This window comes from Macrosteles quadrilineatus, unplaced genomic scaffold (genome assembly GCF_028750875.1).
Source record: "Macrosteles quadrilineatus isolate MER2022 unplaced genomic scaffold, UCM_ALF_1.0 Scaffold_5__1_contigs__length_97177068, whole genome shotgun sequence".
In the NCBI taxonomy this organism is placed as follows: Eukaryota; Metazoa; Arthropoda; class Insecta; order Hemiptera; family Cicadellidae; genus Macrosteles; species Macrosteles quadrilineatus.
In genome coordinates, this window is record NW_026542598.1 from 60702756 (window position 1) to 60719997 (window position 17242).

Consider the following 17242-nt stretch of genomic DNA (forward strand, 5'->3'; position numbering starts at 1 on the left):
TCCACCAACACAGCAAAAGTTATCACTATCTAAATACATTTATTTTTTAACTACTCACTCACCCATCAATGCTCTTAACCAAAGCTGACAGCATTCTACGAGGTTCAGCCCCGACTACAGAGCCGAACAGTGGTGCCAAACTGCGAATGTATCCTCGCGGGTGAGTCACGTTGGTGATCAGGTTGGTAACAGTGGTGATGAGAGGGCAGATGACATGCTCGCCTGCCCCTGCCTTGCGTCCGACCACAGGAATCATCAGGGAGAGCAACGTTTCACTAGTCTCGGAGTCATGGACCAGACTGGTCACGTGAGAGAGAATCGTCAAGTCTCGATGTCCCAGAGTTGCTTTAGGTCGGCTGAGTTTCCTCTTCATTCTTTCCAACACCGCCGGAATGTGAGGATACAGGATTCTGCTGCCAAAGTTTGTATGACCTAAAACAACGTGGAATTTGATCAAATACCCAAGTTAGTTAGTATTTGTAATAGTAATACAGTAGAACCTCTTTAATCCGAACTAATTGGGACCAGGGGTAGTTCGGACTAGTGAATAGTTCGGATTACAGAACATATTGTTGTTTTTACATAACAATAGCTAAAACATGGCTAAAATTTATCTAAATTATTTTGGGAAAAGTGAAAAAAATGTTTTATAAATTAAAATACAGTGTTTCTTTCATACAGTAGTAAACATGGTGAATAAACAGTACTGTACATTAAATACAGTATACAATAAAGATCTGCTGTATTGTGTATAGAGTACAGCAATGAGGGGTTCGGATTAGTGGACGTTCAAATTACAGGGGTTCGGATTAAAGAGGTTCTACTGTAATTCAAACCAGTTTTGATGGTGTAATGGCATGTGACTCACAGGGTCATAATTTTAACATTTTATTTGTAGGTAAAATAGATAAGACTTTTCCTGTCACTAGTGTTTTAAACTACACTATGTTTATAGATGTAAAGAAACCTCTCCATTTGACAGTTGACATAGGAACTAGGACTTCCTAGCTTAGCTAGGAATTTAGGCTAGCCTATATTTATTCAAAAACACAACCCACCTTGAATATCATAACTGTCCACGTCAAGCAAGTCGTTAATAAGCAATGGTGGGGTTGGAGGTACATCTTCATCCATGTTGTCCTCCCAGTTTACAAGCTTGTCTACAATGTCCATTATGGCGTTGACAACCGAACCATGGGTCTTAGTGGAGGTTAGTAGAGTCATTATGAAAGGTAGAGGAGTCACTTCTGGTGAGTCCTTCTGGTACTTTATAAGAAGAGGGAAATACCTGTAAAGATGCCGCATCAAATAATCTGAATTCATGAAACATTATGATTATATCATCAGTAAATCGTGTCATTGAGGCAGGACCAGAACACTGCATGAGTTTACTGTAGTTTTGAATAGAAATGCCTTTTGTAGCTTTGTTACTGACTGACTAAGACCAGCAGTTTCTGTAATTTATTACATTCCAATGATTGATGACAGCTGGAACCAGTTTCAAACCATCAAAACATTGATGACTCTTATCCGAATCAGAAGCCTTCTGATTATAAGGCGAGCACTTTCTCCACTTAGCTACTCAACCATTAAACCATGTTATGTACATGTAGTGGCAACCTTATGTAACTTAACTTAGGCTAATTGACTAACAGTTAATGAAATTAAATTTATACTAAAATTCAAGCCAATAAGGAGGTTGAGGGATAGTTCACAAGAGCAAAAATGACTCTTTAGTCTTTAATAATATATTTATAAATTATTGTATAAAATTGTCTTCGTTTTTTTTAAAGTAGATGAACAGAGGTTTAACAAACTTTGATCCCGCATGGAAGGGGTTTTTAATTTTGTTGTAATATAGGCATTTTATTGAAGAACTTTAACACCACATACACACTCAATAATATTCTAATAAGAAATACAATCGCTGTGAAAATTAAAAATATAAACTGTGAGTACTAATGACTTGCCTAGGAAGTTGACTCCAAGCCATGAAGAGCTTCATCAAAGGTGTAGGACTATGGATGCCTTCTACTGGCAGCTTGGGTAGGTAAGGCCAGACAAACACCTGCAAACATAATGTTCATGTCACACTAAAAAAGGTAAAAATAAAGGTAGGTGTGTATAAGGTAAAAAAAGTATAAGATTCAAATTTGTATGAGAAAAGATTTGCGTTTTTAAATGGTATTCTTTCAAGTGACGTGTGATTAATTGGTAAATTTGTGTGGACTTGGCTCACTTTTTGCTATTTTATATTGAGAACTTTAAGGGTATAGTGAATAAAATACACACAATTTTTATAAGACTTCATATCTATCTAGGCTAGTTGAGTATTTATCATTGTACCTAACAAGTACTAGATGAAACAGCCAAAAAAGTGGGTGAAATCCAAACACATTTTTCTTAAGGATTTTAATTGGTTAATGTTAATGTCAATGTCAATGTGTGTGTTCGTTACAGCAAAAATACATTTCACCCTATTAAAACCCAAGTACTTGCTTGGATGTGGGTTTTATGTCCGGTTTCATTTCAAACTAAATATTTTCTCTGATTTTAGAGAAAATGTTTCACTGTGTGATTTACTATTTGATCATAGTACCAGAAAACAAGCAGACATTAGATTACAAATAGATTTTTTTTTTTTTTTTTTGAAAACTGAGTTTATTAATAAACTTTGCCTATTAGACACAGTAAAAAAAAACTTAAATTTACGATATAAATAACATGTAACATAGATTAATAACGTTGTCCATATAAATGATTTTGAATGATTTTACATGATTCTTTTAACACTTTTATGACTATTTCATTTTTTAATTTTGATGGAAGATTATATTTTTTTAAAAATTCGTCAAAAAATTTTGTAATAGTTCCTCTTGCACCAATCATTATGCCAATTACTGATATAGAATTTAGATTATATTTGTTTCTTAAATAAGTTTCACATTTACTATAGATTTTCCTCTTTTCTTCATCTACTTCTAGGGGTTGATTTGTTGATGTTTCGAACCTTATTGTTGGATCAATTACAATTCCACTTTTAGATTTTGTATCATAAATTAAAATGTCCAATCTTCTGTTCGATCCACCATCTTCAGTGCAATGTATTTCTTCTACTACTTGCCAGCCTTTTTTTCGTAGTTCTTCTGCGATCATTGCTCTTACAGCATGGTGTCTTGCATTACGCAGTAAGGCACCAAAGGGACAAGAGCCAAGGACATGCGGAAGGGTTTCAGGCTCCTTGCAATGTCTGCAAAGGGTTCCATCCTGGCTTCGCCCTGGTACACTGCGTACTGGTACAACACCAGATATCATTTTTAATGAAGTGATCCATTCTCCTGTAGTAAGGCCATTTTTTAAATATATCCATGTGTTGCTACTAGGCACTTCTTTGAATAATTCTATTCCTCTACCTTTACATGGTAATTTAGACCAAAGTTCAAATTCTTTTAACTGTAATTTTGATCTCAAATTTAAACCAATTCTTTTTTTCTCTTTAAATTCAAAATCATGTGTAAAAATATCATCAATTTCTATTTGAAGTTTTTGAAGTGACATGGTAATTCTTTGGGGGATGTTTATTAGCTCGTTTACATGGCTATTTTGTACGTTTTTTAGAATTACACACATATTTATATGCTGTATAGAACTTTCCCATTTTGCTCGAATTATTCCCAGACCTTTGAATCTTTTAGGGGAATATAAGAAAGAATTGGGTGTGTCACTTGGTAGAGTGAGAATTTCTTTTACTGCACTTCTAATAATTTTATCGATGTCCTCAAGAAATGTAATACTTATTAATTCGTTTGGTGTTACTTGCAAAACATATGTTAGTCTAGGCCAGAGGTACTGATTTATGATATTCAATTTCTGATTTGGTCCTAAAACATTAGTTCCAACTAATCTTTCTAGATCTTTTTGAAAGTTTTGTATAACTTCACACCTATCAAAAACTATTTCATTTTCAAAATTTACACCAAGATATTTAATTTTTTCCCCAAGTTTTAGAGTATTGAATTTAATAACATTTTGTTCATTTTCAATGTAGATGTCCTCTTCAACAAGTTTACCTTTCTTAATATTAATTATTTTTGATTTATTTATATTAATATCAAGGTCAATTTGAGAACGTAGTTCTTTTGTTGTCCTAATCAATTTAGACATTGATTTTTCTGTGTTAGAGAATAACACTATGTCATCTGCAAAGGCAGCGATGCTAATATTGTCTAAATTAGAATTAATGTTATATCCAAATTTGTTAGATACTTCTTTTTCTGAAATAGTATTTAAGATATCATTTATAGCTAGATTAAAAAAGATTGGAGAAAGGGGAGACCCTTGAAAAACACCTCTTTTCAATAAAATTTTTTCAGATTTGGTATTTTTAATCCTAATTCTTGTATAGTTATCTTGTATTAAATTTATTAATAAGTTTTTTAATATTGAAGGCATTTCTGTTGATTGGAGACATCTTTTTAAATGTGCGTGACCAATACAATCAAATGCCTTTGAAACATCTAACATAGCAATCATACAGTCTTTTTTATTCGTTTTTGCATCTTGTAAACATCCATTGACCAGGGCTAGGTTTATGAAGGCTCCAGGTTGAGCTACAAACCCTCTTTGGTTGACATTAAGTTCTATGTAATTTCTTGTTCTTTTCTCCAGCACTCTCTCTATCAATCTTCTAAGAGTTGAACAGACTGAAATTGGTCTCCAATTAGCAGGATCAGCGGCATCATTCCCTTTATATATTAAAATAGTTTTTGCTTCCCTAAAACTTTCTGGGACTAAATTAAATTTCAACATAATATTTGTAAGATTACATATTGTTGGGATACAATTGTATGTCTTTAAAGTTCTGATTAACACTCGGTCAGGGCCAGGTGAATTACCAAATAAACAGCTCAACCAGAAATCTAAAAATCATAATAAGATAAATACAATAGCATGCCACTCTTCTGAAGCAGGACCATCTACAGATAACCCTTACAGAATAATAAATAATAATAATCTCTATAACATAATACTTTGTTGTAGTCAATAAGCTTTAGAGTCAAATAGTTAGAAATAAAAAGAAGAGATTAACTCATTCAAGCACTAACTAAAAGCAAAGTTAAAAGTTGTCTTTAGATAATTACTACGGATCATAAATCTGAGAATGTCTTAGTTTGATAAAAGTCTGAAATAAATCAAAAAGAAATAAAAAAATTACACAAGTGATAGTGGCTCCATGGCATTCTTGTTTGTAAAGGTTAGGTTAGTTGGAATTTATCTTCTTTAGTCTGTGTTAGTTGGATTACAAAATAAAAATTATAAAAATAATATGTCTTCAAACCATGTTTTTGAGTGAGAACAAATCATGGAAATGTTAATAAAAAAAAGGTAATACAAGCCATCGTTTAGGAAATATTAGCTCAACCATAGAGTTACTACTCATAGAGTTACTAACTCATAGAGTAACTAACTCATAGAGTTACTATGAGTTTTCTTAGACTTGACAACAACTTCCATGAGAACTAAAACTATCTCCAATACTCACATTATATACTACATCAAGCTCTTGGCTGGTCCAAGGGAATGTCTCAAAAGCACTGAAGAACTTGATGATTACACCAAACGCTGCTGTCCGGATGTTCTTGAGAATGTTGAAGTATCCTGCATGGACAACCTCTCGTTGAGACAGCGCAGACGACACTGTCACTCCCACACACAGCAGCACACGGAGTAAGAAACTGTCACAGACAACCAAATATAACAATAGTGTGAATGGTAAGTGTATCAAGACAATATTGATAAATTTATTTCTAAATTGTTACATTGAGAGAAAATCTGTAGAAGGTATGGTTAAGCACAAGGAATTATTATACCTAGTGACTGTCATTAATTAATTGGATGACTTACGGAGCAAACTCAAAATTAATTTCAATCGAATAGAGAAGGTAACTGAGTTCCTAAAGAAAGTAAATCAATATTTATTATTGATACAATTAAAGAATTTAAACAAACAAAGATATATTGGGTAGAAAAAATATGGGTGTATTGTGTACTTAAATCCATAAAATAAAGATTGGTAAAGTTTAAAAACACTAGTAACTGACACAAGACACACTTCAGTTCCAAAAGAGAAAGAAGAGAGAGACAGAGAGAGTTTCCAAAAGTCTGGAAGGTAACTTGTCAACACACTGGTTTTAATTGAGTAAAGGTTCTAGGCTAGCTTACCATAGAAAAGCCCAGTTAGGCCATAAATAAATAGATACACACAGAAAAAACACTCTGTACAAATTTACCGCAAGGCTTCCTCTGATAGCAGAGATCCACATTGAGATAAAACAACCATCAAAAGGTTGACAGTAGACAATAGTCGCTTGGGTGGCACCATGGCCGACAGGTCTAGTGTGGACTGCACTGACTGTACCATGGCAGCTGCATCGTCTGCAAGAAAAAATATCAATATAAGAATCAAACTAATTATTGATTGGCTGGCAAAATATCTTGAATTTTGTACCAATCTTGTTAAATTTTAGGTACTGAGGACATTTTCTCAGCTGAGGAAAAGACCAGATTCCAAATCCCAAAACTTGATTTCTGTACTAATCATGATGGAAAATTACCACTCTTTAAATATCAATGCTAATAATTTCACAAATTCCACTTTATAGCTCAAAAACATGCCTCTAGTGTTCACCCTAACCTTGAACTGTAGAAGCGTATAGCCTAAAAGCCATCTTCAAGTAGAATAACAGTTCTTCGTGTTTACATCCTGCCAGGAAACGGAAAACAATTGATCTTCTAACTTGCTTCGCTGATTTACTTCCAGTCCTGGCACCACTTCTGTTCAACATTTTGCTGTACACAATCCTGTAAAATTGGGAAAACTAATTGTAAACAACATGTTTAACAATAGCCCTAGTACAGCTTACAGTATGTTAAATCTTGTGTTAACTAATCATACAACGTATTAAGCATCTGCTAGTTAATCCTTTAATCTACATAGCTATATTTTTATAGTTTTTTGTGATTTTTAGGCAAATAGCTACCCATAACATCGTTCATCGCACTTATAGGAATATGAATAAACTTTTATAAAGGTTTTCACCATAACTAACAAATATGTTTTAAAAATAATTTTTTTTTAAACATAGACCTATTTATTGATGACTGAAAACTAGGAATAAAATTAAGGTACCTCATGACCACAGGAATCAGATCAGCTCTGTGTTCAGGCCTGATGATTTCATTGTCTGCATCGATTCTGAAAAGTGTCACTTCTTCCTTGAATGTTTTGTCATCTATCAGTCCATACAAATGCTCCCTGAAACAGTCCATGCAATATTTAATTACAGATTCACGACTGTGAAATAGACTCTCCTTTGTTTAAACACTCACTTACGTTTAGGTTGGGTGAATTGCTAGCTGAGTGGTTAGCGTGAAGGACTTTGGTGTGAGGGGGACGGATTCAAACCACAATATATCCACAAAAATGTAATGGGTTTGTTTCTCTTCCTTTATTCTTTGTTTCTCTCAAAAGAATTAGTGATATCCAAATTAAAATTAAACAAAAAAAATTGTCTAAAGACACTAAAAAAAGCTGTAAATTGTAGAATAAAATGATGACTTAGTTTTTGCTTTAAAACTGTTTCCATTCTCATACACAAACTATTCAATCCAGCCAAACTGAAATATCAACTTGTTGTTATCTGTAACAACTTTTATGTCACTTACCATGCAAAAATAGAACTTCAATAGTAGAACATTTGGTTACAGGCTCATTCACCTATGTTTTCTTAAAAAAGTTTACAACTGTTCTATATAGTTTAATACTAGCAACCCCATTATTGAGTAAAAATCTAAATGCATTACTCACATTATAATCTTCCGTTAACAAAAGGGGGACCTTTCTAGACTATTACATATCTTTTAGGGAGAGAGTTGACTACATATTATAAGAACTAAATACTCACTTGTACGGAGTGAGATACTTGAACTTATATGTCATAATACAATCCAAAGCGGCTTTTTGCACATCTGGATTCTTGTGGCTTAGGAAATCAAGATATGTTTTGTATAGTTCAGGCTCCTTAAACATTGATCTAGGGTTCCGTAGCTTGCTGAATACTGTCAGATGAGCCAGCAAACTCCTGAAAGACAAAGTTAGAAATCAATAAAATATTTCGCACAATAGACTGATAATTGGACTATTTAACGATACTCTTATAAAAGTGAACGTTAGATAGCAAAGCAATAAGGATTTGGTTTGTACTCTTACAAAATGGGTGTAAATATGCATTAAATGCACAAATATAGTAAGATGAGTTACACACAAAAAATAACCATCAATACAGTGATTTTTACGTAAGCCTACAGTGATTATAAACCAAGATTTTACAATCAGTTTAAAACCATGAATTTTTAATTTCTATACTTACTTTGATGCAGTTCTTCCAGGAGTTATTGTTTCATTCTTAACTTCCTCTTCTTCATCATCATCGTCTGAATCCTGTATTTCATTTAAATCACCATTTATGTTTTCAACTTCCATGCTATCTTCTTCTTTTGTTGATTTTTTATCTACATCATCGTTTGTCTTTCTTTTGCCTTGTTTTATATTCCAGCAAGTAGCATCCTCAGGACTGAGCCGAAAGTATTCAGTTCTTGAAACAAAATTATTAAAAATTTTAGAGATATCCAGATTTCTCAAACATAAAGAGACAATTACAATTGTTGGATATACACACCTACTTTAAAGTAAAATTTATACACAGTTTAATGGTGACTTACTTAAGAAAATCTAGGAACAGCACCACAATATCCCTGTTTTTCTCTTCACAAACTTCAGGAAAGTTGGTCATCAACTGCCACAGCAGTATGCGTCTGTTAAAGACGTCTGGACGCTCTTCTACTGAGGCTAACTGCTTGCTGGCCTCCGCTAACACTTCACCTAAAAATACACAATATCCCTTTAACTTTCATATTTTTGGTGAAATTTTACTAGCCTAAAATGATGGTTTCTTTTAATTTTAAGATCAGACAGAAAAAAGATGTTATGGTCCTAAAAAATAAAATCTCTTATTAAACAAATTTTTGGGAAACACTATCAGAATGCTTCATTTACGCTAAACTCACAGAGAATCTACCGTTGACTAATCAACCTGCAAACTGTTCATTATTTTATGTTTTTAAAACGTAACATTTTTTAAGATTTTTTTTCATACAATCTGTATATTATAGACACTCGGCTAGAAAATCTTGAGAAACAGCTATTAGTTTTCTTGTTTTAACAGTCAACTTGATTACAAAAATCACACTTGTATCCTAATGATAAAAGAATTATACCTCTTTGTCATGAAAATATGTCCTTTTAAAAGATAGCAGCTTAGAACCTATATGGCACTAAATAAGGGAAAATAGGTCATTGTTTACAGTAAAAACATTCCAGTCAAACAGACTAATTAATATTGTGATTTATATGTCATTGAGTGTTTGGTACAACTTACAATCTACTAAACAACACAAGATTACTTACACTCGTAATCATGTTTATCAAGGGTCGAAACACCATTTTGAACTTGAGCAACGGCGAGGTTCAGCTGATTTAGAAACACAGGCCAAAACTCAGCTGATGGAATCAACTTGGCATATGACACAATTAGCTTGGATACAGGTTCCCACAACAACTTGAAGTTGATGTGGAGATTGCCGAGCAAGTAGTTGACTGGTATTCTAAACTCTGTCTGACGTGTTGTATCGTCCGAGCACTCCAACATCTGAAGTTGGCGAAGTTTGTCGCGGTACTCATGAATGGTAGCTCCAATGTCTTCTGCCTTTACAATGGTTGACAATATCTTGTGAACTTCACTCTCATTACTTGGTTCAAGAAACAACAAGAGACTGGCACTTAGGGATCGGATCTGAAAAATGGTTACTGTTGAAACATTTTATGGTATTGGTGTATAATTTTTGATGACTAATAATTTGAGAGTTTATGAACTAACTAATTGTGGTTGTTGTATTCTTCCATAATAGAAATATTAGGCAATCAAATCATTACTATTTCTCTTACTAAACAATAATAAAGCATAAAGCAAGACCGTTAATTCTGAAACTGTATAGAATTAATGAAATAGAAACTGTCCATACAGTTCTCTTTGCCAATGAGATTCACACGTTTGTAAAATTATATAAAGGTTACACACAACTGTTGTTGTGGGCAAATGTTGATAAGGTGTGCACAAAACTAAAAACCATTGGCAGTAGACTGTATCCAATCCCTCACTTCAACTACCAACCGCAAAATAATCAGACACTAGATCTAAGAGACAAAATTTAATTTGTAAGAAAAAAGATACGAACCTGGTGAAAAGGGGAGGTGAGATTTTCAGTAAGCTGGCACTTCATTTTATCCCTATCCTTCTCATACACACCCAGCTTGACAATATTTACGTAGATTTCAAGTGTCTGAAGAGCCAAAACACTGGTGTTTATCATAGGAAGTAGAACCTCATGGACATTGCCCAATTCCAAATCCACAGCTCCCTTATTAGATAATAGAAAAATGGCACTTAAAGTCTGATGCATGAGAAACAGAATTTTGGATGGAGAGCTGGTAGATTTCAACGAGTCGACTAATTTATTAGTTAATTTGGATGCCAAGTTGATCACTTCTTTTGACATAGTTGGACTATCCCTTGCCATGTTAGGAAGAACCGTAACAGCTTGGATGAGTTTTTCCAAGTTTGTATCAATATCTGCTTGATTTACACATTTTAAAATGTTTAAGAGTTCTTGGGTAATAGCTTCTCTCCTGTAAAAAAAACACATAATGAATAATGGGTGGGTACTCAAAAGCTTCCATGTTAGGAACTGTAGTGACAGCTGGCTTATTAACTGTATTTAATGTGTTAACACATGTTATGGTTATTGTTTGTTGTTGATATTTCAATTTACCCCGTTACTTAAATAAAGGTTGTTGTACATTTTTCTTGTGAAATATTATTTGGCACAGCTACAGGAACCTCTGTCTACTTATGAAAAATACAACTAAACAAAGAGAAAAATACACCCAGAAAATCTAGTCTTTATCATTATCAATATACTTAGGCGATCCAGAAAGTAAAGAACGTTTCGTTATGACGCCGCTAGGCGCGCGCCGATCTCGTACATTTTGGTATGTGCGTACTCGGCAACTCAGTCGGCATCCAGCCGTGACAATTGGAGCATTCTAGCGCTGCCCGTTTTTTCACAATTTCAACTTAAGATGAGCGCTGCAATCAAAAATCCCGCCAGTTAAGGGGTGCGGTCAGTGATACGGTTTTTGTTGGAAAACACCTAAAACCGAAACTTTTCCTAAATTTTCACGGACTTTGTTGTTTAAAATTGTCACGCAACAAAGCGAAAGACCCGTTATCGGAAATCGGCGGTTTTTGCGAACCTTTTCATCAACTTTAGTGACCAGTTCCATCAGTCACAATGCTCGGCGTCCGCCCTTCGCTTCGTCATGACTCATGAGCGTCAGATCGGACATTTTTAATCTGAATGCACCATTTTCTCAGAACTTTCAATCATTACGTTTTTTTCCTTGAACTTCATACCCTTGGCGATAAATGTCTATCGATTTTAAGTTTAATGCCAACACAAACCGTATCACTCACCGCACCCCTTAACTGGCGGGATTTTTTATTGCAGCGCTCATCTTAAGTTGAAATTGTGAAAAAACGGGCAGCGCTAGAATGCTCCAATTGTCACGGCTGGATGCCGACTGAGTTGCCGAGTACGCACATACCAAAATGTACGAGATCGGCGCGCGCCTAGAGGCGTCATAGCGAAACGTTCTTTACTTTCTGGATAACCCACGTACAAATAGAATTAATATATAATTATTATTCATCACATCTTAGGGATGCTATTAAATGTGCTTTCTTGTAAATGTTATAAAGACAAATTAGAGTAGGCCAATATCAAGTCTATTAAAATCTAAATTTAGATTGACACTACTGCACTAATTCATTAATAAATCAAATTTTCAATTACATTTTTTTGTAACATCATAAAAAAAAAAAAACACTTAGAAAAATCAACCTACCACTTCAATGAACATGGCAAAGGATAATGCCTCGTGTTTTTTAACTCTGAAAATGACTTTGATGGTGGTGTTTTGTTTAAAACTATTCTTGTTAACTCCAGAAGCACTTGATCAAAATTCTGATCCTGGCAATGTTTGAGAAAAGACGGAAGGATGAGACTGTCAAAACCGGAGTAAGGTAACATTCCACTCGTAAATGATACAACAGCTTCCCAGTTTCCAGAAGATATGATCTAAAACAGTATAAATGTTCGGTTACAGTAAAACAAATCAAGGAACAATTAAATGTTATGTATGTTGAAGAATTTGCAGAGAATCTATCTTCACCAAGGAAGAGGAAAATTTTCTAGTAGGCCTAAACTCGGTTTTAACATGAGAAAAAGCCGGATTCCCAATCCGAACAAGAAAACGTGTCCAAAGAACGTCTTGTCTTAGAACTGAAACAACATGACAAAACTTCTGTCGAAGCCTAGCCTATTTTTAAAATGAATTTAGTTTATCTAGTAAAATGCCATTTTCCCCATAAAACCTGTCTGCCTTTAAATTTCCCCATACTATTATACAAATACACTAACTTACCTTAGCTTACAATAACATTGAATTAATGTCTGTCAGCTTTTTGTAATTTTTGTAACTATTGGATTATAATTTTGTTTAAACAAATGATTCAATAAAACTGAATTCAAGAAGATTATTATTACTATTAGCCTAACAGATTTAATAATTATTAATGGCAAGAGAGCCTTATACTGTCAGCTTTTGGTAAATCTACCTAAAAGGTTTATAGGTTAAGTCATTGTATCAATGGTTTAATTCCCGGCACATCCACTAAACATTTACCATTTTTTTTTTATATCTCTCGTTGGCGTCTCGTAAAATGCCACTGGCATAAAAAGAAGAAAATAGTAGGGATGGTCAAGTCTCGAAATTTCGGGAAATTTTCGGGAAATTTTAAATCTCGTTACACGAGACGAGATTTCTTTTTGTCCGAGATTTTTATCGAGACGAGAATAAAAAAAAAAAAAAAAAAAAAAAAAATTAAAAACGCCTGCAGAAAGTCAATGCAATACCCGCAATACAGGAGCGTGTTGTAGTTGCGTTTCCTTTGCGAAGGCGTTCTTATTCAATTAATTCTTTAAATGTAAATATTACTTTAATTATTTTAATAATATTACTTTATGAGAAGTTTTGTTAAGTGTAAGCAGTGTGAGGAATGTTTTATTACTATAAAAAGTCAAAACAAGTAGTAACTATTTTAGAAAAATTAATATTGCTTTTATTTTATGATTTATTTTATTTTAGGATAAGTTGAACTCTATCCTAACTGATATCACTATGTTTCCTAATCGTAGGCATTATTAATAAGTTAGGCGTGATTAATAAAAAAATGTTATGCTGATGTTTTTTAATAAAAGATTGTAAATATTCTTGCCTATTAACATTATTTTTGTATTTAAACATTCATCTAACAATGTTACAAAATCAGGTAAAAATTTTGAACGTGCATTTCCCGTTGTGTATGAGAAGGGAAATCCCGTCTCGATCTCGTCTCGAAATTTTATGAGAAATAAAAAATCTCGTCTCGTCTCGTCTCGAACTAAAAATCCAATCTCGTCCATCCCTAGAAAATAGTCAAATGGAATAAGAAATAAACACTGCACCAGCTGATCGATTTAACAGTGTTGCCCATATGTTTCCAAGCATACAATATTCAGGCCTAATACAACCCTACTATTTTGTGTTGTTTCGTTAAAATACTGGAATGCGGGAAAGTAAAATGAGTGTTACAAAGTTAAATGAATCAGTGACTTTGCATGCTAAAACCAGTGCAAGAAAGCCCACTTTGTCAGGTAGTCTATCTGTAGAAAAAATGGATTTACGACATGGAAAACTTTTTGTAAGTCTTCTATTACAAGAATGTCAAATGTTTTTAATCAGTTTAATCTGGAACAGTCTTCCAAAACTGAGTTGCACAATGCCTAGGGTGAAAAATAACTATTAAAAAAATGTTTAGCAGACAATTTAACTTACCTTTTGAATCAACGCAACGCTCACATCTTGAGGCAAACTGATTCTCGGAGACAGAAGGACATTTCTTGAAACATCCACTAACTTCATCATAATATCCAAGGGACAGTTGTCTGAAATAATCAGGGTCACTGTCTTCACAAATTCTGCAGGATTCAGCAGAAAAACACAGTTTTTGTAGTTCAATACAACTAGAGTGAGTTGTAACAGGTTCTTCAAAGTATTCAAACATTTTTCACTTATCTCCTCTGACAATTTTAATACTTGTCTTTTAATATTTTCCTGAAACCGAAAAAAACCCTATATGTTGTTGTAAACATCACTGATTGTTGTTATTGAAAAATTTAATCATTGGGGAAATGAGGGACGTAGAGTGGTTTAGAAACAAACATTAGAATGATGGGTAGCCTCTGGACCATACAGCAACAATAATAATGGTTTAATTTACCTCTGTCAATATGGTCCTTGCGTAGTTTGTCACTACTGCAGTTTCGGTGTGTTAAATTGACGACCTTCACGTAAGGAAAATGTTTTAACTTTTTGTGACCTTCACCTGATGATGTGCTCCACGAGCACGAAACTGCAGTAGTGACAAACTACGCAAGGACCATATTGACAGAGGTAAATTAAACCATTATTAAACATTAGAAACTTAGTCTCATCTCTTTAAAAATGTACGACAGTATTTTATTGCAAGCCGCAGACCTAAGTTACTTCTTTAGTTGATTTTAAGGTGAAAAAACTGCCTTTCTAAAATCCTTTGAGGATTAAAGATGTGTGCCCCAAACTCATTTATTGATTATAACATGCCTATCACACATCTTCATCTTATGACAACCTAAATCCATATATTCTTATCGATCAATTTTTTGTGAATAGGGATAAGCATAAAGTAGTAAAATGCCTGTTTGGATGTGCATCTCAAAGAATCCACTCATATCATTGACTTTCAACTAACCCATCCACTGTTTATTTACTTAAGGTGGGTCTCATCATGACTTGAACACCTAACCTGTCCAAGACAGATATTCTATGACCTAACCAAAACTGACTGTAGTCTTTGACCCTATGAAAATGATTAGACCAAACGGTCTATTGTGATAATGACAATTTAAATTTGTACATCCTAGTGTAGTGATTTTATGTTTTCTTTATTTTTTTCAAACATTCTTGTCACCATGACTGACTAATGACTGTACAAATGAATATATGATAAGTTACGTACCTTTGTCTGTCATCAGTCTTAAAACAGTAGGTCTAGTTTGCGGATTACTCAGGATGACCCGGAACTAGTAATCCCCAAACTACTGTACGTACAAAGGTACATAACCTATTGTAAATAAGTCTTTTCTCCAAGGAAGCTGCACGTGGTGCAGTTTTCAGCCACTTTTGTTAAGTTATGCCAAGTGAAAATGGTCGATATATGAGCCTTAGGGCTTAAAGGATTTAAAATTTTTAATTGTAGGCCTATATGAAACATTGGAAGAAATTTAATAAATGGTAAAGACATTACTAAAAGGTATTGAGAGGAATTGAGAGGAATTAAGGGTCCACGAGAGTCTGCAGTTGGCGTCAGCCAATGATAAGACAGGGCTAATGTGACGTTGCCATATCGCCTGTTGACGACACTAATTAAAATTTACTAAACAATATTTTAAAATCAGCTGCTGGTATTATTAGATTTAGCAACAACGAGAGATCCTCATTGGCTCCTTCGAAGTCACGTGGTAAATAGGCTCCTCCCTCAACTGCAGACTCTCGTGGACTGTACTATGATAAAATGAATTGAGGAATACCTGTAAACTGTCCCAAAACATCTTGCTGTACTTAGTGAGGATTCCAGTTGCGATGCATGTGAACATTTCGGACAGAATATCAACCAGCACTTGTGAAGGTAATCTGTTGAAATAACAGTCAAGATCATATTCCATTGACATTATACGGTGTCTTTGATCTTAATAGCCTACTTTACAAATATCTGGTAAAATAAAGAAAGTATTCCATTGTTTCCATTTTATTTTTTATAATCACTTTGTAACTGTAAAAAAGTTATTCTCAAGACATTATGTATTGGTTAACATTTAAATGTCTTTTAAATATTTAAAATATTTGTCTACTGAAAATTAAGTCCTTCATATAATTGTGGATCGCCAATTTAGTAATCATACAAATTTCACAGATATTTAATTTTAGAACAGTGCCTATGAAAAAGTCTATGGCATACTTTTAGTAAGGCTTAAATAGAGATATTTTGTATTGGAATAAATTTTAAAGTTTTGCCAAAAAATAGGAACAGTCTCCAAAAAATGTATCTTAAGTTATTCAATGCATTTAATAATAAAAGAGCACTGGACCTTAGTGGGTAAACCTGACAGATAAAAGAGTGTGATTGTCCAAGACAAGGCCAAACAAATAATCTTTACCCTGTTGTTGAAGCACAAACTTTTTTGATACAACAATAAAGTTCATGATCGTGTTTGCTTGAATGTAGAGAAGATAATCATTAATCTTGATTTCAGTTCACAACAAAACCAAAGTTAAAATAAATAAGAAAAACCGCATTTAAACTTGTATTGGTAACTTAGGTGTGCATTTTTAAAATCTAAACTAGATGAAAGATTAGGTACCGTATTCTTGATACAGGGCTCTAGGCTAGAGTAGATTTTTTTATATGCAGAGCAGGCTTACATGTAGTCCTACAGTGGGTGTCTTTTCAATAAAAAAACATATTGATATACATACCCAAAATTGAAATATTTTATGGTCTCTGAACACTTTGTCAATCACAAAAAAGGGAAGAAAAAGATGAAGATTCCAAATAAAATATTAATTGCTTAATCTTTACAGGATTTGTACGACATCATAAAAGCTTGATGTGTGCAATAATCCTAATGAATTACCCATCATCCTCCAGGGACTGAAGCAGAAACTGCAGCCAGGACTGAGCACAGTTATGGAACTGACCCTGGACACCTTTGACCACCTCAAACAGAAGCTTACCACAGCCAGGAACCCCCTGGAAAAACAATAATGAAGATTTTGTGAGCAGAAAGATTTATCAAAAACCATTTACTTAGAGCATGTTTTTCCAAAGATCTATGTTTATTTGAAGTTCATTGTTGGTGATGGTGA

The 17242-nt window shown here is 33.8% G+C and overlaps 1 protein-coding gene across 1 annotated transcript in view; it reads right to left on the reverse strand.

Annotated features, from left to right (window-relative positions):
- The window catches only part of LOC128995640 (small subunit processome component 20 homolog), a 37153-nt gene that overhangs the window by 16495 nt on the left and 3416 nt on the right, over window positions 1-17242 (reverse strand). Inside the window, exons 4-19 of the mRNA XM_054420656.1 lie at window positions 17011-17126; window positions 15907-16009; window positions 14114-14392; window positions 12083-12315; window positions 10354-10804; window positions 9527-9911; window positions 8782-8941; window positions 8430-8654; window positions 7965-8141; window positions 7190-7315; window positions 6695-6861; window positions 6291-6435; window positions 5543-5735; window positions 1971-2068; window positions 1059-1288; window positions 63-432 (exon numbers count right to left, since the gene is read on the reverse strand). Of these exons, the coding sequence (XP_054276631.1) occupies window positions 63-432; window positions 1059-1288; window positions 1971-2068; window positions 5543-5735; window positions 6291-6435; window positions 6695-6861; window positions 7190-7315; window positions 7965-8141; window positions 8430-8654; window positions 8782-8941; window positions 9527-9911; window positions 10354-10804; window positions 12083-12315; window positions 14114-14392; window positions 15907-16009; window positions 17011-17126 (3458 nt within the window). The remainder of the gene's footprint in view (window positions 1-62; window positions 433-1058; window positions 1289-1970; window positions 2069-5542; window positions 5736-6290; window positions 6436-6694; window positions 6862-7189; window positions 7316-7964; window positions 8142-8429; window positions 8655-8781; window positions 8942-9526; window positions 9912-10353; window positions 10805-12082; window positions 12316-14113; window positions 14393-15906; window positions 16010-17010; window positions 17127-17242) is intronic.